The sequence below is a fragment of the Moschus berezovskii genome, chromosome 4 (assembly GCF_049115385.1).
Source record: "Moschus berezovskii isolate FMDL1 chromosome 4, NW_MosBer_1.0, whole genome shotgun sequence".
NCBI lineage: Eukaryota > Metazoa > Chordata > Mammalia > Artiodactyla > Moschidae > Moschus > Moschus berezovskii.
Window position 1 is genome coordinate 7,997,561 of NC_142463.1, and position 20,398 is coordinate 8,017,958.

At 50.2% G+C, this 20,398-nt stretch overlaps 1 protein-coding gene across 1 annotated transcript in view; it reads left to right on the forward strand.

Moving 5' to 3' along the window:
- NGEF (neuronal guanine nucleotide exchange factor) overlaps window positions 1-20,398 on the forward strand; it is a 47,756-nt gene that overhangs the window by 15,585 nt on the left and 11,773 nt on the right. Inside the window, exons 4-5 of the mRNA XM_055403316.2 lie at window positions 17,168-17,328; window positions 19,014-19,166. Coding sequence (XP_055259291.2) covers window positions 17,168-17,328; window positions 19,014-19,166 — 314 coding nt within the window. The remainder of the gene's footprint in view (window positions 1-17,167; window positions 17,329-19,013; window positions 19,167-20,398) is intronic.

The window sequence follows — 20,398 nt, forward strand, 5'->3', positions numbered from 1 at the left end:
CAGTGTAATCAAGCATTCATTTTACAAAGGCTTTCTGCTAGTCAGGAGGCGCTGATATCATCCTGAAGGGATTTAGTGCTTTTCTAGATAGGAGGAGATGCAAGGATTGGTGTCATGAAGTGAGTTCCTGAAAATATCTCACTGTCTGAAGACCTGTTCCACCACATTCCCTGGAGTACAGAGTGCCTCACTTTCCACCCCAAACTCCCTCCGGGGGTGTTGAAGGTCAACAGCTGCAGCAGCGCAGGGTTCAGTGTCCACAGAGGCAGAAGGCAAATGCCCTTGTGGTTCATGCGTGGGTGCATGCTAAGTCACTTCAGTTGTGTCCAACTCTTTGTGACCCCACGGACTGTAGCCCGCCAGGCTCCTCTGTCCATGGGATTCTCTAGGCAAGAATACTGGAGTGGGTTGCCATGCCCTCCTCCAGGGCATCTTCCTCACCAGTCTCTTACGTTTCCTGCATTGGCAGGCAAGTTCTTTACCACTAGGGCCACCTTGGAAGCCCTTGTTATTCAGTTGCTGGCAAATGCTCTTGGCGAGTGGCAATTTGTAGTTGACACACCAAATCGCCATTTAAAAGGCAGTTCAAATTTCACACAACTACAGCAGAGAAAGCATATATTCACGCTCTAGCCTTGTTAGCAAACTTCTTGATTTTGCTGTAATCTTTAGGATGAAAAATCATGTCTTGTTTTTAACCCGCCTGTCCTTGATTACATAAATTGAGCTTCTCTTCTTTTTTAATATTTACTTAATTGGCCGTGTCAGGTCTTCCCTGTGTCACACAGGCTCAGGAGTGATGGCACACGGGCTTCACGACATGTGGGATCTTAGTTCCCCGACCAGGGATCTATCCAGGGGTGAAACCCTCATCGCCTACACTGCAAGGCAGATTCTTAACCGCTGGGCCACCAGGAAAGTCCCTGAGCATCTTTTCTTATGCTCACTGGCTGTTTCCATTTCTTGTCTGTGAATTGCCTGTTCTTATTCTTTGCCTTTTTTCCTGTAGGGTTATCTGAGTTTGTCTTCTTGATGGAGAGCAGCTTTTTACATATTCTGGATATTATTTGTTTATATGTTTCAAACATTGTCTCCCACAGTAAAAACATGGGGGGGTTGCTGATATAGCACAGAGTTAATGCACACAAGTGCTGGAGTCCAACTGTCTGGGTTTGAATCCCAGTTCTGCTACTTCTTAGCGGGGTGCTGTGCTGTGCTTCGGAGAAGGCAATGGCAAGCCACTCCAGTACTCTGGCCTAAAATCCCATGGATGGAGGAGCCTGGTAGGCTGCAGTCTGTGAGGTCACTGGGAGTCGGACACGACTGAGCAACCTCACTTTCACTTTTCACTTTCACGCATTGTAGAAGGAAATGGCAACCCACTCCAGTGTTCTTGCCTGGAGAATCCCAGGGACGGGGAAGCCTGGTGGGCTGCCGTCTATGGGGTCGCACAGAGTTGGACACGACTGAAGTGACTTAGCAGCAGCAGCAGTGCTGTGCTTAGTTGCCCAGTCATGTCCGACTCTTTGTGACCCCATGGACTGTAACCTGCCAGGCTCTTGTGTCCATGGAGATTCTCCAGGCAAGAATACTGGAGTGGGTTGCCGTGCCCTCCCCCAGGGGATCTTCCCAACCCAGGGATTAAACCCAGGTTTCCTACATTGCAGGTGGATTCTTTACGTTTTAGCTATCAGGGAAGCCCATGAATACTGGAGTGGATAGCCTATCCCTCCTCCAGGGGATCTTCCCGACCCAGAGATTGGACAAATTACTTAACTTCTCTGTGCCTCTGCTTCCCTGTCTGTAAAGCTGAGCTCATACACAGGGTCGTGAAGGTCAAATGAGTCAGTGCAGATAAGGGGCTGGCAACAGGCTGGCAGTGCTCAAGCCTCCTTCAGTTGTACCTTTCTCTGCTTAAACATGTTTTCTCATTTTTATAGAAAGTCCACCAGTCTTTTTAATTCTTTTAAACCTAATCTTCTGGACGTTGTAGTGTTTGATTAGGAAGGCCATTCCCAAGAGGTACAGTTTACAGGGATAAGGTAACTGTGAGAAAGTGTCTTGAAATGGAAGCCCACGGAAGCAGAGTCAGGCAGAGACACACATGGAAGCTGTCATGCGACCGAACTGTTTCTGTAAGAGTGGGGCATAGCAGGGATACAAGGAGCCTCAACAGGAGTGAGGCTGACTTTATGGGGCATAATAGGGATACAGTTCAGTTCAGTCGCTCAGTCGTGTCCGACTCTTTTCGACCCCATGGACTAAAGCACACCAGGCTTTTCCCTTTCCATCACCGATGCTCTAACTCATGTCCATCACGTTGGTGATGCCATCCAACCATCTCATCCTCTGTCATCCCCTTCTCCTCCAGCCTTCAATCTTTCCCAGCATCAGGGTCTTTTCTAATGAGTCAGTTCTTCGCATCAAGTGGCCAGAGTATTGGAGTTTCAGCTCCAGCATCAGTCCTTCCAGTGAATATTCAGGACTGATTTCCTTTAGGATTGACTGGTTGGATCTCCTTGCAGTCCAAGGGACTCTCAAGAGTCTTCTCTAGACATAAAAGAGAACAGGAAAACCTCCAAACGCTTGGAAATCAAGCGGCACGTTTCTATGTAATCCTTGAGTTAAAGAGGAAGTCTCCAGGGAAGTTAGAAATGAACGAACTACCCTTCTTCACAGATGGTATGATGTGGACACAGAAAATCTCAAAGAATCTACCAAAAAAAAAAAACCAACCAAAACCTCTTAGAACTAATAATAAACACTAGGACTTCCCTGGTGGTCCAGTGGCTAAGAGTCGGCCTTGCAATGCAGGTGACGCAGGTTCAGTCCCTGGTCTGGGAACTGAGGTCCCACGCACTGAGGGCTGCTAAGCCTGAGAGTCACAACTAGAGAAGTCCGCCTGCCACAACTGACTCAACACAGGCAAATGAATAAGCAATTTTTTTTTTTTAAATAGTGAACACTGACTAAAAACACTTAAAACACAATGCCCAGTGCTGCTGTGGAGCAACTGAAACTCTCATACACCACTGATTTCAAAATGGTACAGCTGCTCTGGAGAATCGTTGACAACTTCTTATAAAGTGAAACATGCATGTCCCTCCAAGCCAGCGATCCCAATCCTGGGTATTTACCTAGAGCAGTGTCTCCATAGCAACGCTATTGCATTTGGGGCTGCTCCCTCCTTCGTTCGGGCATGCTCTCCTTGCTGTTCTTTGCAGGTTTAGCCCCATGCCTGGCCTCTGCTGCTGGAGGCCTGTAGCACCCCTGCCCCCACATGTAACAACCCAAAATGTCTCTCCACCTCGCTGAGTATCATCCAGGGAGCAAAAGTAGTTTGTAGCTGAGAACCACTATCCCAGAGAAACAAAAATCTACATTCATATGGAAATCTGTACACGAATGTTGATGCTAAGTCTGTTCATAATTGTCAAAATCTGGCAACAACACAAATGTCCTCTGACAGATGGATTAATAGACACAAGAACATTCTTGTTTAGTCACTAGGTCATATCCGACTCTTTGTGACCCCATGGGCTGTAGCCCTCCTGGCTCCTCAGTCCATGGGCTTCTCCAGGCAAGAATACTGGAGTGGGTTGCTATTTCCTTCTCCAGGGGATCTTCCCGACCCAGGGATCGAACCCACATTGCTTACATCTGGCAGGATGGTTCTTTACCACTACTCAGTAATAAAAAGAAATGAATTGTTGACACAACTCAGATGAATCTCAGAGGCATTTTGCTGAGTGAAAGAAGTCAGAAAGTTTCCATAGTATGTGATTCCACTTATATGACATTCTGAACATGACAAGGCTATAGGGAGAGAGAACAGATCAGTGGTTGCCAGGGGTGAGGGGTGGGGGGAGGCTGTGACTCAAGTGGGAAGCACAGGAGTGTTTGAAGTGATGGAGCTCTTGTATGTCCTAGTTGTAGTGTTGGTGACAAGAATCTATACAAGGGTCGAAATTCATAGAACTGTATACACCAAAAACTCAATTTTACTGTATGTTCATTTGAAAACTGACACATTGTAAAAACAGATGTCCTCATTTAGGTTAAGTATTTTCTGCCCCCGCTCCAATATAATAAAACAGTGATCTGTCTGGCTCTGAATTAAGGCAGACATTTACATACAGCATAAGAAAATCAAATCTGGAGATACTTTAGAAAAATAACATTGGGCACAGAAATTACTTTCAAACACATAATGTTTGAAACCAAAATTTATCATATTAATAGGCCAGAGGAGAAAAGTACTCCAAGCTTCAAAAAGGTTGGAAAGGGAAATAGTACATCAATTTCCATCTGAACAAAAATCTGAAGCATACTTGCTAAAATTTGTGAAGAGCATCTCAGATCTATAACAGCATCCTATGTAGTGAAGAATTGCTGGTGGCAATACAGGCAAGACAATGATGCTTGATATCCCACGGTTGTTCTGGAAGCTGTGGCCAGTGCAACGCTATGAGGAGAGCAGACAAACCCATAGAGAGGGAAAGTCAGACCCACTGTTACCTGTCAGGGATGGCTGCCTACGTAAGATCCCGAGGGAGTGAAAAATACTGGCTCTAACAAGGCAGTTCAGGGAGGTGGTGGATCATAAAATAAGCATGCAAAAATTAGTCGTCTCGGGGACTTCACTGGTGGTCCAGTGGTTAAGACTCTGCCTCCCAGTGCAGATGGCATAGGTTTGATCCCTGGTCAAAAGGGTACTGAGGTCCCAAATGTCATGAGATGTGTCCAGAAAATATATTATAAAGAACTGAAAATTAGTTCTTTTTGTGTACGGTAACAAAACTCAGGTTTTCCGTCGTTAGGAAGCCCTGTTGATCAGAAAACAGTGAGCACCCTAAAGAAAAATAGGCTAAACAATTCTCTCAAGAAAAGTGGCTGGTGATTAAATGAAAACAGGAAAAAAAAAAACAAAACTCACTGGTAATGACAGAAGTACAATTAAGCAACACTGAGGCACTGGGCGTTTCAAAATAGCAGAGACTTTTGAACATAAATACATTCAAAACCTCGTGTTGGGCGGATTTTTAAATGAGTGCTCTTGGGCACAGTTGAGGGGGGGAAGAGAGCGCAATATTTGTACCAGTCTCCTTACAAGAACGTGTTTGTGTACTGTCTAGAGTTTCTGTTTCTAGAAATTTATCTTGAAAAATAATCAGAAAGGTACACAAACATTTATTAGGCTGTCCTTTGAAGCACAAATTAGGGAGGGATGGAGGAAGAATCCTAAATGCCCACCAGTAGGGCACTTTTTATTTTAAAGACAGTGTACAGCTATGCAAAGACACAAACATTAAAAAGCATGTTTCAAAGAATAGGTGAATATTCATGGCATACTATTTTTTAAAAAGCAGAATAGAACATTACATGTACAGTAAGGTGGGCATAGAAAGTAAAGATATTTTTGTCATTTTCAATGAATCGGACCAAGATATTTAAGTAAGTTAGGATGACGTAAGAGTAACCGTGGGCCCAGGCAGTAGTGAATAACACAGGCATGCGAGCCTCAGTGCATCTCACTGAGTCTTTATGGACTGACTTTTCATATTTATGTTAAAGAGCTTAATGTGAATTTCTGTTTAACATCTGGCAATGGACACAACACTGAGATCTTCAGATTTTATGTTCCAAATCAGAGACTTCTGCATCAGGTCATCTTTTCATTTATCAAAGCAAGTCAGGCAACTTGTTCTGGCAGCTCAATCTGTTGTTGAAGCATCGCTTTCTTTCACTACAAAAGCAGCAGGTCCTGGCGAACTCCAGTTCACACCAGGGAAATACCCTCAAATGGTGACCTTTCGGTTTGTCTGAGTCTCAGCTGGTCACTGAAAGAATCAGGATTTAAGAATAAAATTGTATGTGTCCCCTCCTCCTCTTTAAAGCATAAAAATTAGGCAGCTGACGTTGGAACATGTTCTCTTAGATGTCATGTAGGATTTCCTGGGTTACCTTTTTGTTTTTTAACTTAACTCTGAAGCTCTTGGTTCCCACCCTCCTGTTTGGAATGATTTCTCAATTACTGATTGATAACGGGGTGGTCTGAGAAAATAACTAGACAAATATTCAAATCAGAAATTTAAGAAGGCCGCTGAGGAAGGGTTGGGTGTTCAAATGGGAGAGGTGGGGACGGTCACTGCGTTGCTTGACTTGCACCACACCTGGCACCAGTGTCGTGAGAAATAAAGGAGAAGCTGGGGTCCTGCTCTAGCGCCATCCCCTGGAGAAGGCGCCCCTGCACTGGTGTGGGTTGTGTCCCCAGACCAGATAGAGACGAAGTCCCCGTGATCTTGGGGGACTGGCTGTGCAGAGCTCAAAAAACTGAGCAGGGCATGATATTTCGAGCATCTCCATGGAAACAAGGATGTGCGCACACGCCCAGGCTGGCACTGTGGTGACACCGCCCATACATGTCTGAACTAGTTTCCCAATTCCATTCCCCTGGGAACAAGGTGGGAGGGGACTTCCCAGGGAGCTAGCCAGTTGGGTAGGACTCACAGTCTGGGTCTGATCAGCCTCTGAAATCAGAGTTGTATTTTTGTTGCTTTTCAACCTGTTTTTACAACTTAGAACTTAAATATACTTTCATTTTTTTTTTTACCCAGAGAAGACAGTCCATTTGACTAGGAGACTACTCGTGTTTTTTAATGATATACTTCTATCAGAAAATTAAGTTGTGGTTGTTTTATTTACCAACCTTCAATGAATCATGTATTTGTTTCCATAGGATAAACCCCAAACAATTCAGCAAATTAGTCCCAAATTGTCCCATGCTTTAAGATGGACAGTAGCCATCACCCAAAACATCAGATATTGCAAGCATGTATACCTGTTTTGAGCTTTCCAGGTGGTGCTAGTAGTAAAGAACCTGCCTGGCAATGTAGGAAACATAAGAAACACTGATTCAATTTCTGGGTTGGGAAGATCCCCTGGAGGAGGGCATGGCAACCCACTCCAATATTCTTGCCTGGAGAATCCATGGACAGAGGAGCCTGGTGGGCTGCAATGGGGTCACAAAGAGTTGGACATGACTGAAGTGACTGAGCACACACATACCTATTTGAACAAAATGATGTTACCATTTAGCATTTTTAAAATAAATCTGTTGGATAAATAATGTACGCACGTGACATAAATTTCAAACAGAGCAAACAGAATTATGGTGGAAAAAGCCTCCCTATCTAACCCCTGGTCCGTGGGGCCAGTATCTGTATGTGTTACACAAATGATAAGCTCTGTGTACATTATCTATGTCTTGCTTATTTTTTTAACTTAGGAAAATGGGTTTTTTAATTTATTAATTTTATTTGTGTTTGGTTGCGCTGGTTCTTCATTGCTCTTCGTGGGCCTTCTCCAGTTGCAGCCGGCAGGGTCTCCTCTCTAGTTGCGGAGCTTGGGTTTCTCACTGTGATGGCTTCTCTGTTGTAGAGCACGGGATCTGGGCACACCGGCTCAGTACGTGTGGCACACGAGCTTAGTTACTCTGTGACGTGTCGAATCCTCCCAGACCGGGGATTGAACCCATGTCCCCTGCATTGGCAGGCAGATTCTTATCCAATGCACCAAAATGTTTCAGCAGTATTTCCAGATCAGCCCAAAGAGAGGTCCCCATTTTTTTTTCTTTTCTTTCTTTTTTTAAGCTTTATGGAGCTCCACTGCTTATGATATTCCATAGTTGATTCAACCAGTCCCCTGTTGATGGACATTTGCAACTAGTAATGTTGTGTATCCAGGATGTTCATTACAAGTTATTATAATAATAAAAGACAGATCTATACAATGGCGTACTGTAGGAATTGCTAAGTGGAACTGTTGGGTGAAAGGTTATATACTTTTAAAATTTTGAGATCTTATCACCAGGCTGTCTTCACACTTTAGCTGTGTGTGAAGGTGCTGGCTCCCTCTCACCAGTAAGATACAACATTTGATGAGTTTATCTTGACCAGTGAGCTGGACATAAATGATACCGCATTGTGGTTTTACTTTGCATTTCTCTTGTTGTGAATGAGGCTGAGCATTTTCTCTAGTATGTGTCTTTTCAAATCTGTATCTGTTTTGGTACTTTTTTGTAAACTACCCTATTACCCATGTCATCTTGAGAAAAACCTAACAATCAGCTTGTGATGTGTGTGAGCTTGCCAAGGCTTGGGTTTGGGCAGCTGGTTAGTGTGGGGGCACACCAGGCCCCCCGTGGCCTGCAGGTTAACTTGCACTTAGTGTGTGACCCTCTAGTCCCACAGCGAGCAGGGGAGTAGCTGTCAGCACCCAGGGTGGCACCGAGGCCCCATGGTGGGTCTCCTTGCATTTCCTCCGCGGACTGGAGACCATGCTGCAGCAGGACTCGGCCTGGGCTCTGAAATCCAGCTCCATCGTCATTAGTCAAGGATGAAAAGAGATGCTCTAAGGGCCACTTCTTCTTCTTTTTTTTTTTTATTTTTATTGGAGGCTAATTATTTTACAATATTATATTGGTTGCTTTTGCCATACATTGACATGAATCTGCCCCGGGTGTACATGAGTTCCTCCTGAACCCCCCTCCCACCTCCCTCTGGGTCATCCCCGCATACCAGCCCAGAGCATCCTGTAACATGCATCGACCCTGAACTGGTGATTCGTTTCACATATGATAATATACATGTTTCAATGCCATTCTCCCAAACCATCCCACCCTCACCCTCTCCCACAGAGTCCCAAAGACTGTTCTATACATCTTAAGGGCCGCTTCTTAACTGCAAGCTTTTTCAGAGTCACTTCTGTCCACCCTAGTGCCTGCGGGGTTTGCATTACTCTTCTAGCCGCAGAAGTGGGCACAGCTTTGTGCCTGGACAGTCGGATCACGCAGGAAGCAAGGCCTGGCAGAGGGAGGACACAAATCCACCCAGGGTGGCACGGCTGGCGGCAGCAGGACTCAAGGCCCAAAGCAGAGGGCAGGGCTAGTCTCAGACAGCTTTCTGTCCACCTCTCCCCACCCTTCAGAAAGCAGCACTGCAGGGAAGTCAAGCATCGGGCAGGTGTCCAGCACTTAGCACTCAGGTGCCACATGAGAAAGAAAGGTACACGGGGAGGCTCTGGAGCTGGGGGACACCCCAGCCCTGACACCGGGGTCTCAGACTCTGCCACGCCCCAGAACCACCTGGGGATCTTCTTGAAGGACAGGTTATGTGTGGGTGTGGGGAGGCGCCTGGGAATCTGCATTTTCACAAACATGTGGTCAGAGTCAGGCTGAGATACGTGAGACTTCCCCTCCTTTTTTTTTCTCAGGCATCGAGCCTGGACTGGCGATCTGTTTCACATGTGATAATATACATGTTTCAATGCCATTCTCCCAAATCATCCCTCCCTTGCCTTCTCCCACAGAGTCCAGAAGTCTGTTCTTTACACCTGTGTCTCTTTTGCTGCCTTGCATATACGGTCATGTTACCATCTTTCTAAATTCCATATATATGCGTTAGTATACTGTATTGGTGTTTTCCTTTCTGGCTTACTTCACTCTGTATAATAGGCTCCAGTTTCATCGACCTCATTAGAACTGATTCAAATAAATTCTTTTTAATGGCTGAGTAATATTCCGTTGTGTATATGTACCACAGCTTTCTTATCCATTCACCTGCAGATAGATATTTCGGTTTCTTCTGTGTCCTGGCTGTTGTAAACAGTGCTGTGATGAACATTGGGGTACACGTGTCCCCGCTTCCTTTTTTTTACCTGGCTAACTCTTATCGGTTCTTTGACTCTGACAGCCCCTTCCGGGAGCCTGCTGTCTCTGGCTGCCTGCCTGCCCCCTCCCCTGCCCAGGTGAAGCCCCCCAGTCACTGTGGACGTCCCTGCAGAGCTGTCACTGGCTGTGCCCAATGGGCGTGTCCCTCTGTGTTGCCAGCACTGAGCCCATACACTGCCTGGAGGTGGCTCTGGACACGAATGTGGAACGAGTGAGCTGGGGTGGGCAGAAGGCGTCACCGCCCCCCGCCCCCCAGCAGGGTGGCCTCCTGGGCTGGCCCCCCCCGGGACAGGGATCAGGTCTTGGTCCTGTCGGGATCCCCAGGGCCCACAGCTCCTAGTAGACTCGGCAAACACGTGCAGTCTCCTGTGTGCTGACCGGGGCCAGGCCTTTCAGGAAGCCACTTGGTAGAGGAGACGGGACATCGGGCGTCCTGTCCAGCTGGAGCCAGGAAAGGAGGATGAATGGAGGGCACAGTCAGTGGCATCCTTGGGAAGAGAGGCCCTATGGCCGTGAGGAGGAGGGGTGTGGGAGCTGAGCCTTCGGGTGGAAGTTGTGAGTCGTGGGCAGTACAGGAGTAAGACCCGTCACTCGATGCCAGGCCTGGTTCCCATCTGAAAGCTGGTTTAGACGTTCTCCCTTAACAAACTCTCTCAAGCACCTACTTGAAAGGGATTCCCTGGTGGCTCAGTCGGTAAAGAGACTGCTTACAAGGCAGGAGACCCAGGTTGGCTCCCCGGGTTGGGAAGATCCCCTGGAAGAGGGCACGGCAACCCACCCCAGTATTCTTGCCTGGAGAATTACACAGACAGAGGAGTCTGGCGGGCTACAATCCATAGGGTCGCACAGAGCCGGACACAACTGAAGCGACTTAGCATGCACGCACCCACTTGAAAGCACCATGCAAAGCTAAAAAGACAGTTAGCCGGAAGGAGCCGACAATTGAGGGTGGGAAGGAGGGAGCTTCTGCACAAGTGACATCAACCTGCAAGGAGAGGGGGCAGTGGCCCGGCACCACTGCCGGCCTGTGGGCTCTCGGGAAAGCCTGGGCATGTGTGTGTGGAAGGGTGTCCCTAGCAGGGCAGTCCAGGCACACGGCCCTGAGATCAAAAGGGTGAGGCGTGAACCTTGGTTTTGCCACTCAGAAGTTCTGTGGCACCCTCATCCACACAGGGGGGACCGTCGGGGGACCTCCAGGGCTGTAGTGAGGGCTGAGGGAGGTGACACATTGGAGGTACCCAGCAGGACGCCAGGCCCAGGGTCGGAGCTGGACAGGCGGCAGCTGTTACTATCCTTTGCTCACTGGTGTTTTATCTCTGACACCGCTGCATAAACAGGGTGGAGAGAACAGGACATTTGTGGCCAGTTTATCAGGGAAGGGTCACACCCATTGACGTGTCTCAGACAGGACGGTGATGTTAAGAGAGAAGCACAGCCAAGAGTTTCCTGCGTTTGCACAGAAAGTGATGCCCAAGCTGGCAAAGGCACATCGGGGAGTGGTCAGCTGGTCTTGCAACTCAGTCTTTTTCTCCCCAGTGCGATTTTTTTTTTTTAATCTATTCAGCTGCTTCGGGTCTTAGTTGCAGTGCTTGGATCTTCTTTGTGGCAGGCACGCTTCTCTAGCTGTGGCGCGGGCTTCTCTCTAGCCATGGCATGAGGGCTCTAGAGCGCACAGGCTCAGTAGTGGCCACGAGGGCTTCATTTCCCTGTGGCATGCGGGATCTTAGTTCCCTGACCAGGGATGGAACCCGTGTCCCCGGCATTGGAAGGCGGAGTCTTAACCACTGGGCCACCAGGGAGGTCCTGAGGAAGTGCGTGAGGCAGCAGGGGAGTCCGTGGGGTTCACGGAGGAGGAGTGCTGGGGCCTGGACCCGTTCATGAACGAGCGAATGCGTGAGTGTCTGGGTGAATGAGCGGATGAGTGGGTGGATGAGAAGGTGAATGGTGAGGGAGTGAGTGGATGGTGAGTGAGTGAGTGGGTGGATGATTGACTGAGCGGATGGATGAGTGAGTGAGTGAGTGGATGAGTGACTGAGCGGATGGATGAGTGAGTGAGCGGATGGATGAGTGAGTGAGCGGATGGATGAGTGAGTGAGTGAGTGGATGATTGAGTGAGTGGATGGTGAGTGAGTGAGTGGGTGGATGATTGACTGAGCGGATGGATGAGTGAGTGAGTGAGTGGATGAGTGACTGAGCGGATGGATGAGTGAGTGAGCGGATGGATGATTGACTGAGCAGATGGATGAGTGAGTGAGTGAGTGGATGAGTGACTGAGCGGATGGATGATTGACTGAGCGGATGGATGAGTGAGTGAGCGGATGGATGAGTGAGTGAGTGAGTGGATGATTGACTGAGCGGATGGAAGATTGACTGAGCGGATGGATGAGTGAGTGAGTGAGTGGATGATTGAGTGAGTGGATGGTGAGTGAGTGAGTGGGTGGATGATTGACTGAGCGGATGGAAGATTGACTGAGCGGATGGATGAGTGACTGAGCGGATGGATGAGTGAGTGAGCGGATGGATGAGTGAGTGAGCGGATGGATGAGTGACTGAGTGGATGGATGATTGACTGAGTGGATGGATGGAAGATTGAATGGTGAATGAATGTGTGAATGTGTGAATGTGCGGATGAGCGGATGGATGAGTAAATAAATGAGCAGGCCCTGGATCCCTGTCAACTCCACACTCCCATTCAAAGATCTGAATGACTGAGGATGAAAATAATATTGATGAGGAAAAGACAACCAGATTGATGTGGCAAATAATCTGACGTATAAAATAAAGACAAACACCCTGGGAAACTAAAATCCACGGATGACTAATCGCCCTATAAACGGAGAAAGAGGGGGTGAGCACGCAGTGAATGGGCACAGCCGGTATCAATTAGCGGTGATTCAGGCCCAACGCCCGCAGCGTGTCAGCGGCTGAGAGGCCCGCCTGCCTCTGCCAAGCGGCCTCTGGCCCTGTGTCCTCCAGGGAATCAGGACGAGGTTGCTGTTGGCAGTCTGGGACCTTTCCCACCTGTGACCCCAGGTGTGCCTCAGGGGTGTCGCTCGGGGAGACGGGGTTCAGCAGACACACCTTATCTGAGGGGCTCACCCTGGAACCGGTGTCCATTTCCTCCCTCGGTATCTGCAGCACTCATCCGTCTTGGTTTGGGGTGTTTTTTATTTTCGGTTATATATGCTTAGAACTAGGAAGCTCTAATAGCTTGACATTTTCTTAACAAACTTAAATTTAGCAGCAGGAAAGTGATTTGTTTCAGCCCCTGTAACAGAGGCGCTTCCGGGAACTTCCTGCCCAGTGCAGCCTTGCCAGGCAGGGCTTGGTGGACGCTGGCAGAGCAGGGGGTGGGGCCTTCCGTGCCAGGGCCTCGGCTCAGACGCGGGCGAGGCCAGCGGGACGTGCTGTGTGTGGTTCCAATCTTTCAGCAGACCGAGCATGCGTGACCTGGGGACAGGGCTGCGGGCTCGTTTCAGCGCCTCGTCACGTTGTCTTGCGCGAGGCACAGACACTGGGGTCGGGGAGGCGGGTTCTCCTCTGCTGGTGGCCCACGGCCTGTCACTGGTGGGCCACGCTGCAGTGACGTGTGTGTGTGAACTTTCTCATTGGTGCTGGGCAGGTTTAGGCTGCTGCTCTGCGATGCTGGGCTAAGTCACTTCAGTTGTGTCCAACTCTGCGACCCTGTGGATTGTAGCCCACCTGGCTCCTCTGTCCATGGGAATCTCCAGGCACTGGCATGGGTTGCCATGCCCTCCTCCAGGTGATCTTCCCGACCCAGGGATCAAACCCTCATCTCTTACGTCCTCTCCACTAGCAGGCGAGCTCTTGACCACTAGTACCATGGCCAGATTCCGTTTATGCTGTTAGGCATGCCCAACTTGCAAATATGTCACTTATTTTAAAGCGCTTTGCCAGGTCAGCTGTTTGTCTGAGCTTTGCATGGAGGCAGCAGAGCTCGGAGAAGGCAATGGCAAGCCACTCCAGTACTCTTGCCTAGAAAATCGCACGGACAGAGGAGCCTGGTGGGCTGCAGTCCATGGGGTCGCTACTAGTCGGACACGGCTGAGCGACTTCACTTTCACTTTTCACTTTCACACATTGGAGAAGGAAATGGCAACCCACTCCAGTGTTCTTGCCTGGAGAATCCCAGAGACGGCGGAGCCTGGTGGGCTGCCGTCTATAGGGTCGCACAGAGTCGGACACGACTGAAGAGACTTAGCAGCAGCAGCAGAGTAGCTGCCGGGCAGGCTGCCTGCAGACCCCACTGGATGTCCGGCCTTGTCTACATCTAAGTCGGCAGGGGTGGGTAGTGGGGGGCAGAGCCCAGAACTTGGAAAACCCTTGTGTTGAGTCTCGCACCTCCAGCGGTAACTTCAGGGGCATTACTTAACCTCTGTGTCTGTTTCCTTTTAGTAAAATGGGACCTTTCATGTGTCCTTCCTGGGGGCCAGTGAGGATGAAGTGGGAAAGCGCTTTGTGTATCTGGAGCATATGCTGGTCCTCCCTCCCCCTTCCCTGCCCACCTCCCTTCCTTCCAGCGTCCCTCCCAGCCCTGGGAGTGCTAGTGTTCGTTACCAGAGTCTTGAACCCTGGATCAGGGTTCCACCCAGGGGGGAGGATGGAGGCGTGAGACATGGGGGGTGGTCGGGACACTGGGAAGGGACCAGGGCCCCCAGCCTTCATTGCTCTCCTGGCTCCCAGCCCTCCTCTGTCTGTCTGTTTCTTTCCCTGGGGCTGCTGTAACAAATGACCACAAATTGGGTGGTAATTAATTCTCCCCGAGTTGCAGAGGCCAGAAGCCTGAAATCGAGGTGTCGGCAGGTTCTGCCTCTTCCACTGCCGGTGGCTCTGGGTGTCCCTGGACTTGAGGCAGCATCGCTCCTGTCTCTGCCTGGGTCCTCACCTGGCCTTTTTCCCTGTGTGTCTTTCTCTGCGTCTCTCCGACAAGGACACCTGTCACTGGATTTAGACCTCAATCCAGGATGGTCTCCTCACCTTGACATCCATAACTTAATGTGCAAAGACCTTTTTGCCAAAAAGGTTCACATTCGCAAGTGCTGGAGGATGGGATGGAGACCCAGGTATGGAGGAGTTGTTTAGTTGCTCAGTCATGTCCGAGTCTGCAAACCCATGCACTGTATAGCCCGCCAGGCTCCTCTGTCCATGGAATTTCCCAGGCAAGAATACTGGAGTGGGTTGCCATTTCCTTCTCCAGGGGATCTTCTGGATCCAGGGATCAAATCCACATCTCCTGCATTGGCAGGTGGATTCTTTACCACCGAGCCACTGGGGAAACCCCACAGCCTTGGAAGGGCAGTCACAATTCGCCCGACTAGACCATCCCTGCCGGGTGGCCACAATGGGACCTGAGCCCATGCTAGGTTGATAAACAGCAGAGGGAGATGGGGGTGTGGAGGAAGGTGAGGGTGGCCCCAGGGTGGCCTCAGGAAGGGTCATGAGTTTGCTTGTGAGTGAAGAAGGAGGGTGAGCTGGCATTGCCACCCTGCTTCACAGACGACATGTGAGGGAACCGAGGTCCAGTGAGTTTGTTGTTTCATAGGCTCAATAATCACATAATAAGCATGATAGAGAAGAAGGTGCCTTCAAAAAGCTTATCAGATTATGGATTTCTTTCTCTTTTTCCTTTCTTCAAAATGAAGATTGCTTTATTCAGTTCAGTCAGTCGCTCAGTCGTGTCTGACTCTCCGCAACCCCATGAATCACAGCACGCCAGGCCTCCCTGTCCATCACCAACTCCCGGAGTTCACTCAAACTCATGTCCACAGAGTCGGTGATGCCATCCAGCCATCTCATTCTCGGTCGTCCCCTTCTCCTCCCGCCCCCAACCTTTCCCAGCATCAGAGTCTTTTCCAGCGAGTCAACTCGTCGCATGAGGTGGCCAAAGTATTGGAGTTTCAGCTTTAGCATCAGTCCTTCCAATGAATACCCAGGATTGATCTCCTTTAGAATGGACTGGTTGGATCTCCTTGCAGTCCAAGGGACTCTCAAGAGTCTTCTCCAACACCACAGTTCAAAAGCATCAATTCTTCGGCGATCAGCTTTCTTCACAGTCCAACTCTCACATCCATACATGACCACAGGAAAAACTGTAGCCATGACTAGATGGACCTTTGTTGGCAAAGTAATGTCTCTGCTTTTTAATATACTATCAAGGTTGGTCATAACTTTCCTTCCAAGGAGTAAGTGCTTTATTAGTTACATTATAAAATCAGATCATGAAAGAAATAATCTATGCTCATTCTTCAGTTCTCAGACAGTTGAAAGGGTTAAAAGAAAAGAATAGGGCTTCCCTGGTGGCTCAGTGGTAAAGAATTTGCCTGCCAATTCAGAAGACGTGAGTTTGATCCCTGGCCCGGGAAGATCCCACATGCCATGGAGCAGGTAAGCCACAACTATTGAGCCTGTGCTCTGTAGAGCCCAGGAGCCACAACTACTGAAGCCCGCCTGCCGAGAGCCTGTGCTCTGCAGCGAGAGAAGCCACAGCAATGAGAAGGCTGGCCACCACAACTGGAGAGGGGCCCCCACCCGACGCAGCCAGAGAAAAGCCCGTGTAGCGGTGAAGACCCAGCACAGCCAAAAATAAGAAAACAAAGAAACTTTTTTTAAAAAGAGAAAGAGTGAAATTCACCCTCAGATTCCACCCCCTGCCGACACCTGTGGTTGACATCATGACCTGGTTCCTTCTAAACGTTTGTCTTGGTGTGTAGAAGTGGGTCTCCCTCTATGGATGAGTCTTCCACCCCTTCTGCACCAGGAAGCAGTCCTGAGTCACCCTTGGCAGCTGTCGGAGCTCTGATGAATGGATGACCTCTCGTGTTTGACCTCAGACACGAGGGCGTCTCCAGCTTCACTACTGTGAGCAGGCGAGCTGTCTCCGAAAGGATGCTGGGCACCTTTGCATCTGGGGAATCCCCTGGTGGTCCAGTGGTTAGGACTTGGAGCTTTCACTGCTGAGGGTGAGCACTCGATCCCTGCTTGGGGAACTAAGATCCTGCAAGTTGTGCATTGCAGCCAAAAAAAAAACCTTTTCTTCTGTCTGAGGGCCCTCCCTAATAGCTCAGCTGGTAAAGAATCCACCTGCAATGCAGGAGACCCCGGTTCAATTCCTGTGTCAGGAAGATCCTCTGAAGAAGGGATAGACTAACCACTCCAGTGTTTTTGGGCTTCCCTTGTGGCTCAGCTGGTAAAGAATCCCCCCGCCATGTGGGAGACCTGGGTTCGATCCCTGGGTTGGCAAGATCCCCTGGAGAAGGGAAAGGCTACCCACTCCAGTATTCTGGCCCAGAGAATTCCATGGGGTCACAAAGGACACGACAGAGCGACTTGCACTTTCACCTGTCTGAGAGTGGGGAAAGGTGAGCCCCAGGTGCTGACCGCTGGCCCTCCTCTCATCTTCTTTGCCCGGTGTCCCAGGCCATGTTCGAGCTCATCACTTCTGAGGCCTCCTACTATAAAAGCCTGAACCTGCTGGTGTCCCACTTCATGGAGAACGAGCGGCTGAAGAAGATCCTGCACCCGTCCGAGGCCCACATCCTCTTCTCCAACGTGCTGGACGTCATGGCCGTCAGCGAGCGGTGAGCCAGCGCCCCGGTCCTCGTGGGGCGCCTTCCAGGCCCTGCTTCTCACCCGGGGTGCGGCTGGGGCTGGTGGTGCGTGCCTGCTACGCTGGCTTCTCTGCTTTTGGATGTTTAGAGTTTTCTGTAATAAGCTATAACTCAATTGTTGTTCAGTTGCTCAGTCCTGTCTGACTCTTTGCGACCCCATGGACTGCAGCACACCAGGCTTCTCTGTCTTTCACTATCTCCCGGAGCTTGCTCAAACTCATGTCCATCGAGTTGGTGATGCCATCCAACCATCTCATCCTCTGTCGTCCCCTTCTCCCCATGCCCTCAATCTCTCCCAGCATCAGGGTCTTTTCCAGTGAGGTAGCTCTTCCCATCAGGTGGCCAAAGCATTGGAGCTTCAGCTTCAGCATCAGTCCTTCCAATGAATATTCAGGGTTGATTTCCTTTAGGATTGATTGGTGTGATCTCCTTGCAGTCCAAGGGACTCTCAAGAGTCTTCTCCAACACTGCAGTTCGAAGGTGTCCGTTCTTCGGCGCTCAGCCTTCTTTATGGTCCAACTCTCACATGAAAAGATGAAAAGGCAGATGATATACCTAAATATATAAACCCAGAGACCTGCCACCCTCCCAGCAACAAGGCCGGTTGTGTCCCCCTGGACAGAACTGCTGCCTGCAGGTCCCTCCCATCACTGCAGACGCCCGTGTGTCCTGCGCCCACACTAGACACAGCGGTGTCCAGGTGACATGCTCCTCACCCTGACGTCACAAGGCCCTGGCTTGGCGTGTGCAGGGCCCAAGATCCCCTGAGGGCAAGTCGGAGCGCAGTCCTGGAGCTACACTTTCTCCTTTCCACTTGCGTGGAAGTGGTGATTGGAACTGTGCTTATGTTTTGCCTCAAGAAGGATGGGATGTGCTTAAGTGGAGGAGGAATAGACATCTATTGACTGATCGTCATGAAGAAGCAAAGAGCTCCAGCTGTTCTTTTAGGATAAGAGATCCTTTTACCATTTGCATCTTATTCTGTGGAGGTTTGCAGCTAAAACTCAGCTTTTATCAGTGGGTCCGACCGCCCCTGTTCTGATGAGAAATAACATTTGGGCAGCAGCAGCCCCCTGCTCCCCATGTGGCTCTCCGTGGACCCTCCTGAGTGGGTCCCCCTGCAAACGGCCTCCCCACCTTCCTGTTTGCAGCCCCCAGATCCTGTGGCAGTCCCCTCACCAGGTGGGCTCAGGGAAGTGAGAGCTGACTGAGGCCAGAGCCGTCTTGGAGACCCCTTTGGCCTCTGCTGCTCCACCCCTGTGCTGGGAGAGGGGTATATATTTGTTCACGTACTTGTTTATATGTTATTATGGAATATCCCAAATACGCAGAAGTAGAGACAGCAGAACAAGCCCACGTTTCAGCATCTCGGTTCACCCACGGCCCCATCCGCCCCCCCAACCCCGCCACCCACGGGAGCGTTCCGAAGTGAATTCCCATCGTCATCTCATTTCATAAACACATCAGTACGCATGTACAGAGGAGGTCTCTTTAGCAAACGTTCCTAATGTTATCATCTACCAGGAAACCTGAGCAAGTAATTCCTTGACATGATAGAACACGCACCCACGCCTGGACCCCCTCCTGTCGTGTTGGTTTGGTGAGGATGTGTCCTCAGTTTCCCCCTGCACCCCTAACCCAGCCACTGCCCCCAGGTTCCTGTTGGAGCTGGAGCGCCGGATGGAGGAAAACATCGTTATCTCGGACGTATGTGACATCGTGTACCGCTACGCTGCCAACCACTTCTCCGTCTACATCACCTACGTCAGCAACCAGACCTACCAGGAGCGGACCTACAAGCAGCTGCTGTGAGTGTGGCCGGGGGCTCATCACACAGGCGCGGCCCAGGCAGCCCCCTCCTACAATGCTGGCCCTCAGCTGTGGTCCCTGGACCTCTGCTTTTCCAGGACGGCATCCAAGCCTAGCACGTGCTGGGGCTTTTGGTGCCACCGGGGAAATGGTGACCCTGGGACCGTCAGCCCCAGCGCCCACTGGACCTGTGTCCAGACGGCCACACAGGGCTCTGCAAGGTTTAGAAAAGGGAGCTTGAGGCCAAGAGGACAACTCAAGGCCCAAGACAGCAGGAGAGTGGTTTGAATCAGAGACAAAGGCAAGGATTGGGGGAGGGAGTCTTTTTGGTGATTCTCCAGCATCTGGATTGTGTGTGTGCTCTGTCGTGTCTGACTCTTTGTGACCCTGTGGACTGTGGCCCACCAGGCTCCTCTGTCCATGGGATTCTCCAGGCCAGTATACTAGAGTGGATTGCCATGCCCTTCTCCAGGGGATCTTCCTGACCCAGGGATCGAACCAGGGTCTCCTGCATCTCCTGCGTTGGCAGGTGGAGTCTGTACCACTGCACCACCTGGGAAGCCCTCTCCAGCCAAAACCCTTGAATTTTACTAATCTGCCCACTTTGTAAACTTCCCTGGGGCTTCCGTTGAGAGATGCTTTTCATCAACTTGCCTCTTTTGAGTTCTTCACGTCTCTGTGCCACGTTTTGACCACAGTTTAACCATTGATACGTTCTTAGCACACTCAGTGGGCCCCAAAGGACTCTCCGGGTGGTGACTCTGGACTTTATGCTTCGCTGGGTCTTTCCAACAGTGCAGTTCACTGGGGGTGTTTTAAAGGTTGAGCCCTTGGGGATTTAGGTGTTTGACATTTGGGGTTTGCAGTGGGGATTTGAGAGAATCTGGATGCCAGTTTTGAGGACAAGCATTGAGAAGACAGTCACACAGGAAGCGAGGACTCTGGATATTGCAGTGCCCCGGGGTCCACCAGTGTGGTGCCCTGTGTGAAAGCAGACTCTCTGGGCTGAGTGCCATGTCCCTGATGACGGGCAGTCCCGGGCCCCCGTCTGCCCTCCAGCCGTGGTTTCCACTGCCCAACCCGTCTGCAGAAGAGATGTCCCCACTAGGCAGGTTCTCCCTGCAGCCATCTCCAGCCTGCTGCCTGCTCCTATCACTACGTGGGTTTACCTTGCCACCGTTTCCTGCTGGGGAAATCGTCGAATTATGCACCTGATTCATAGTCTTGGCCA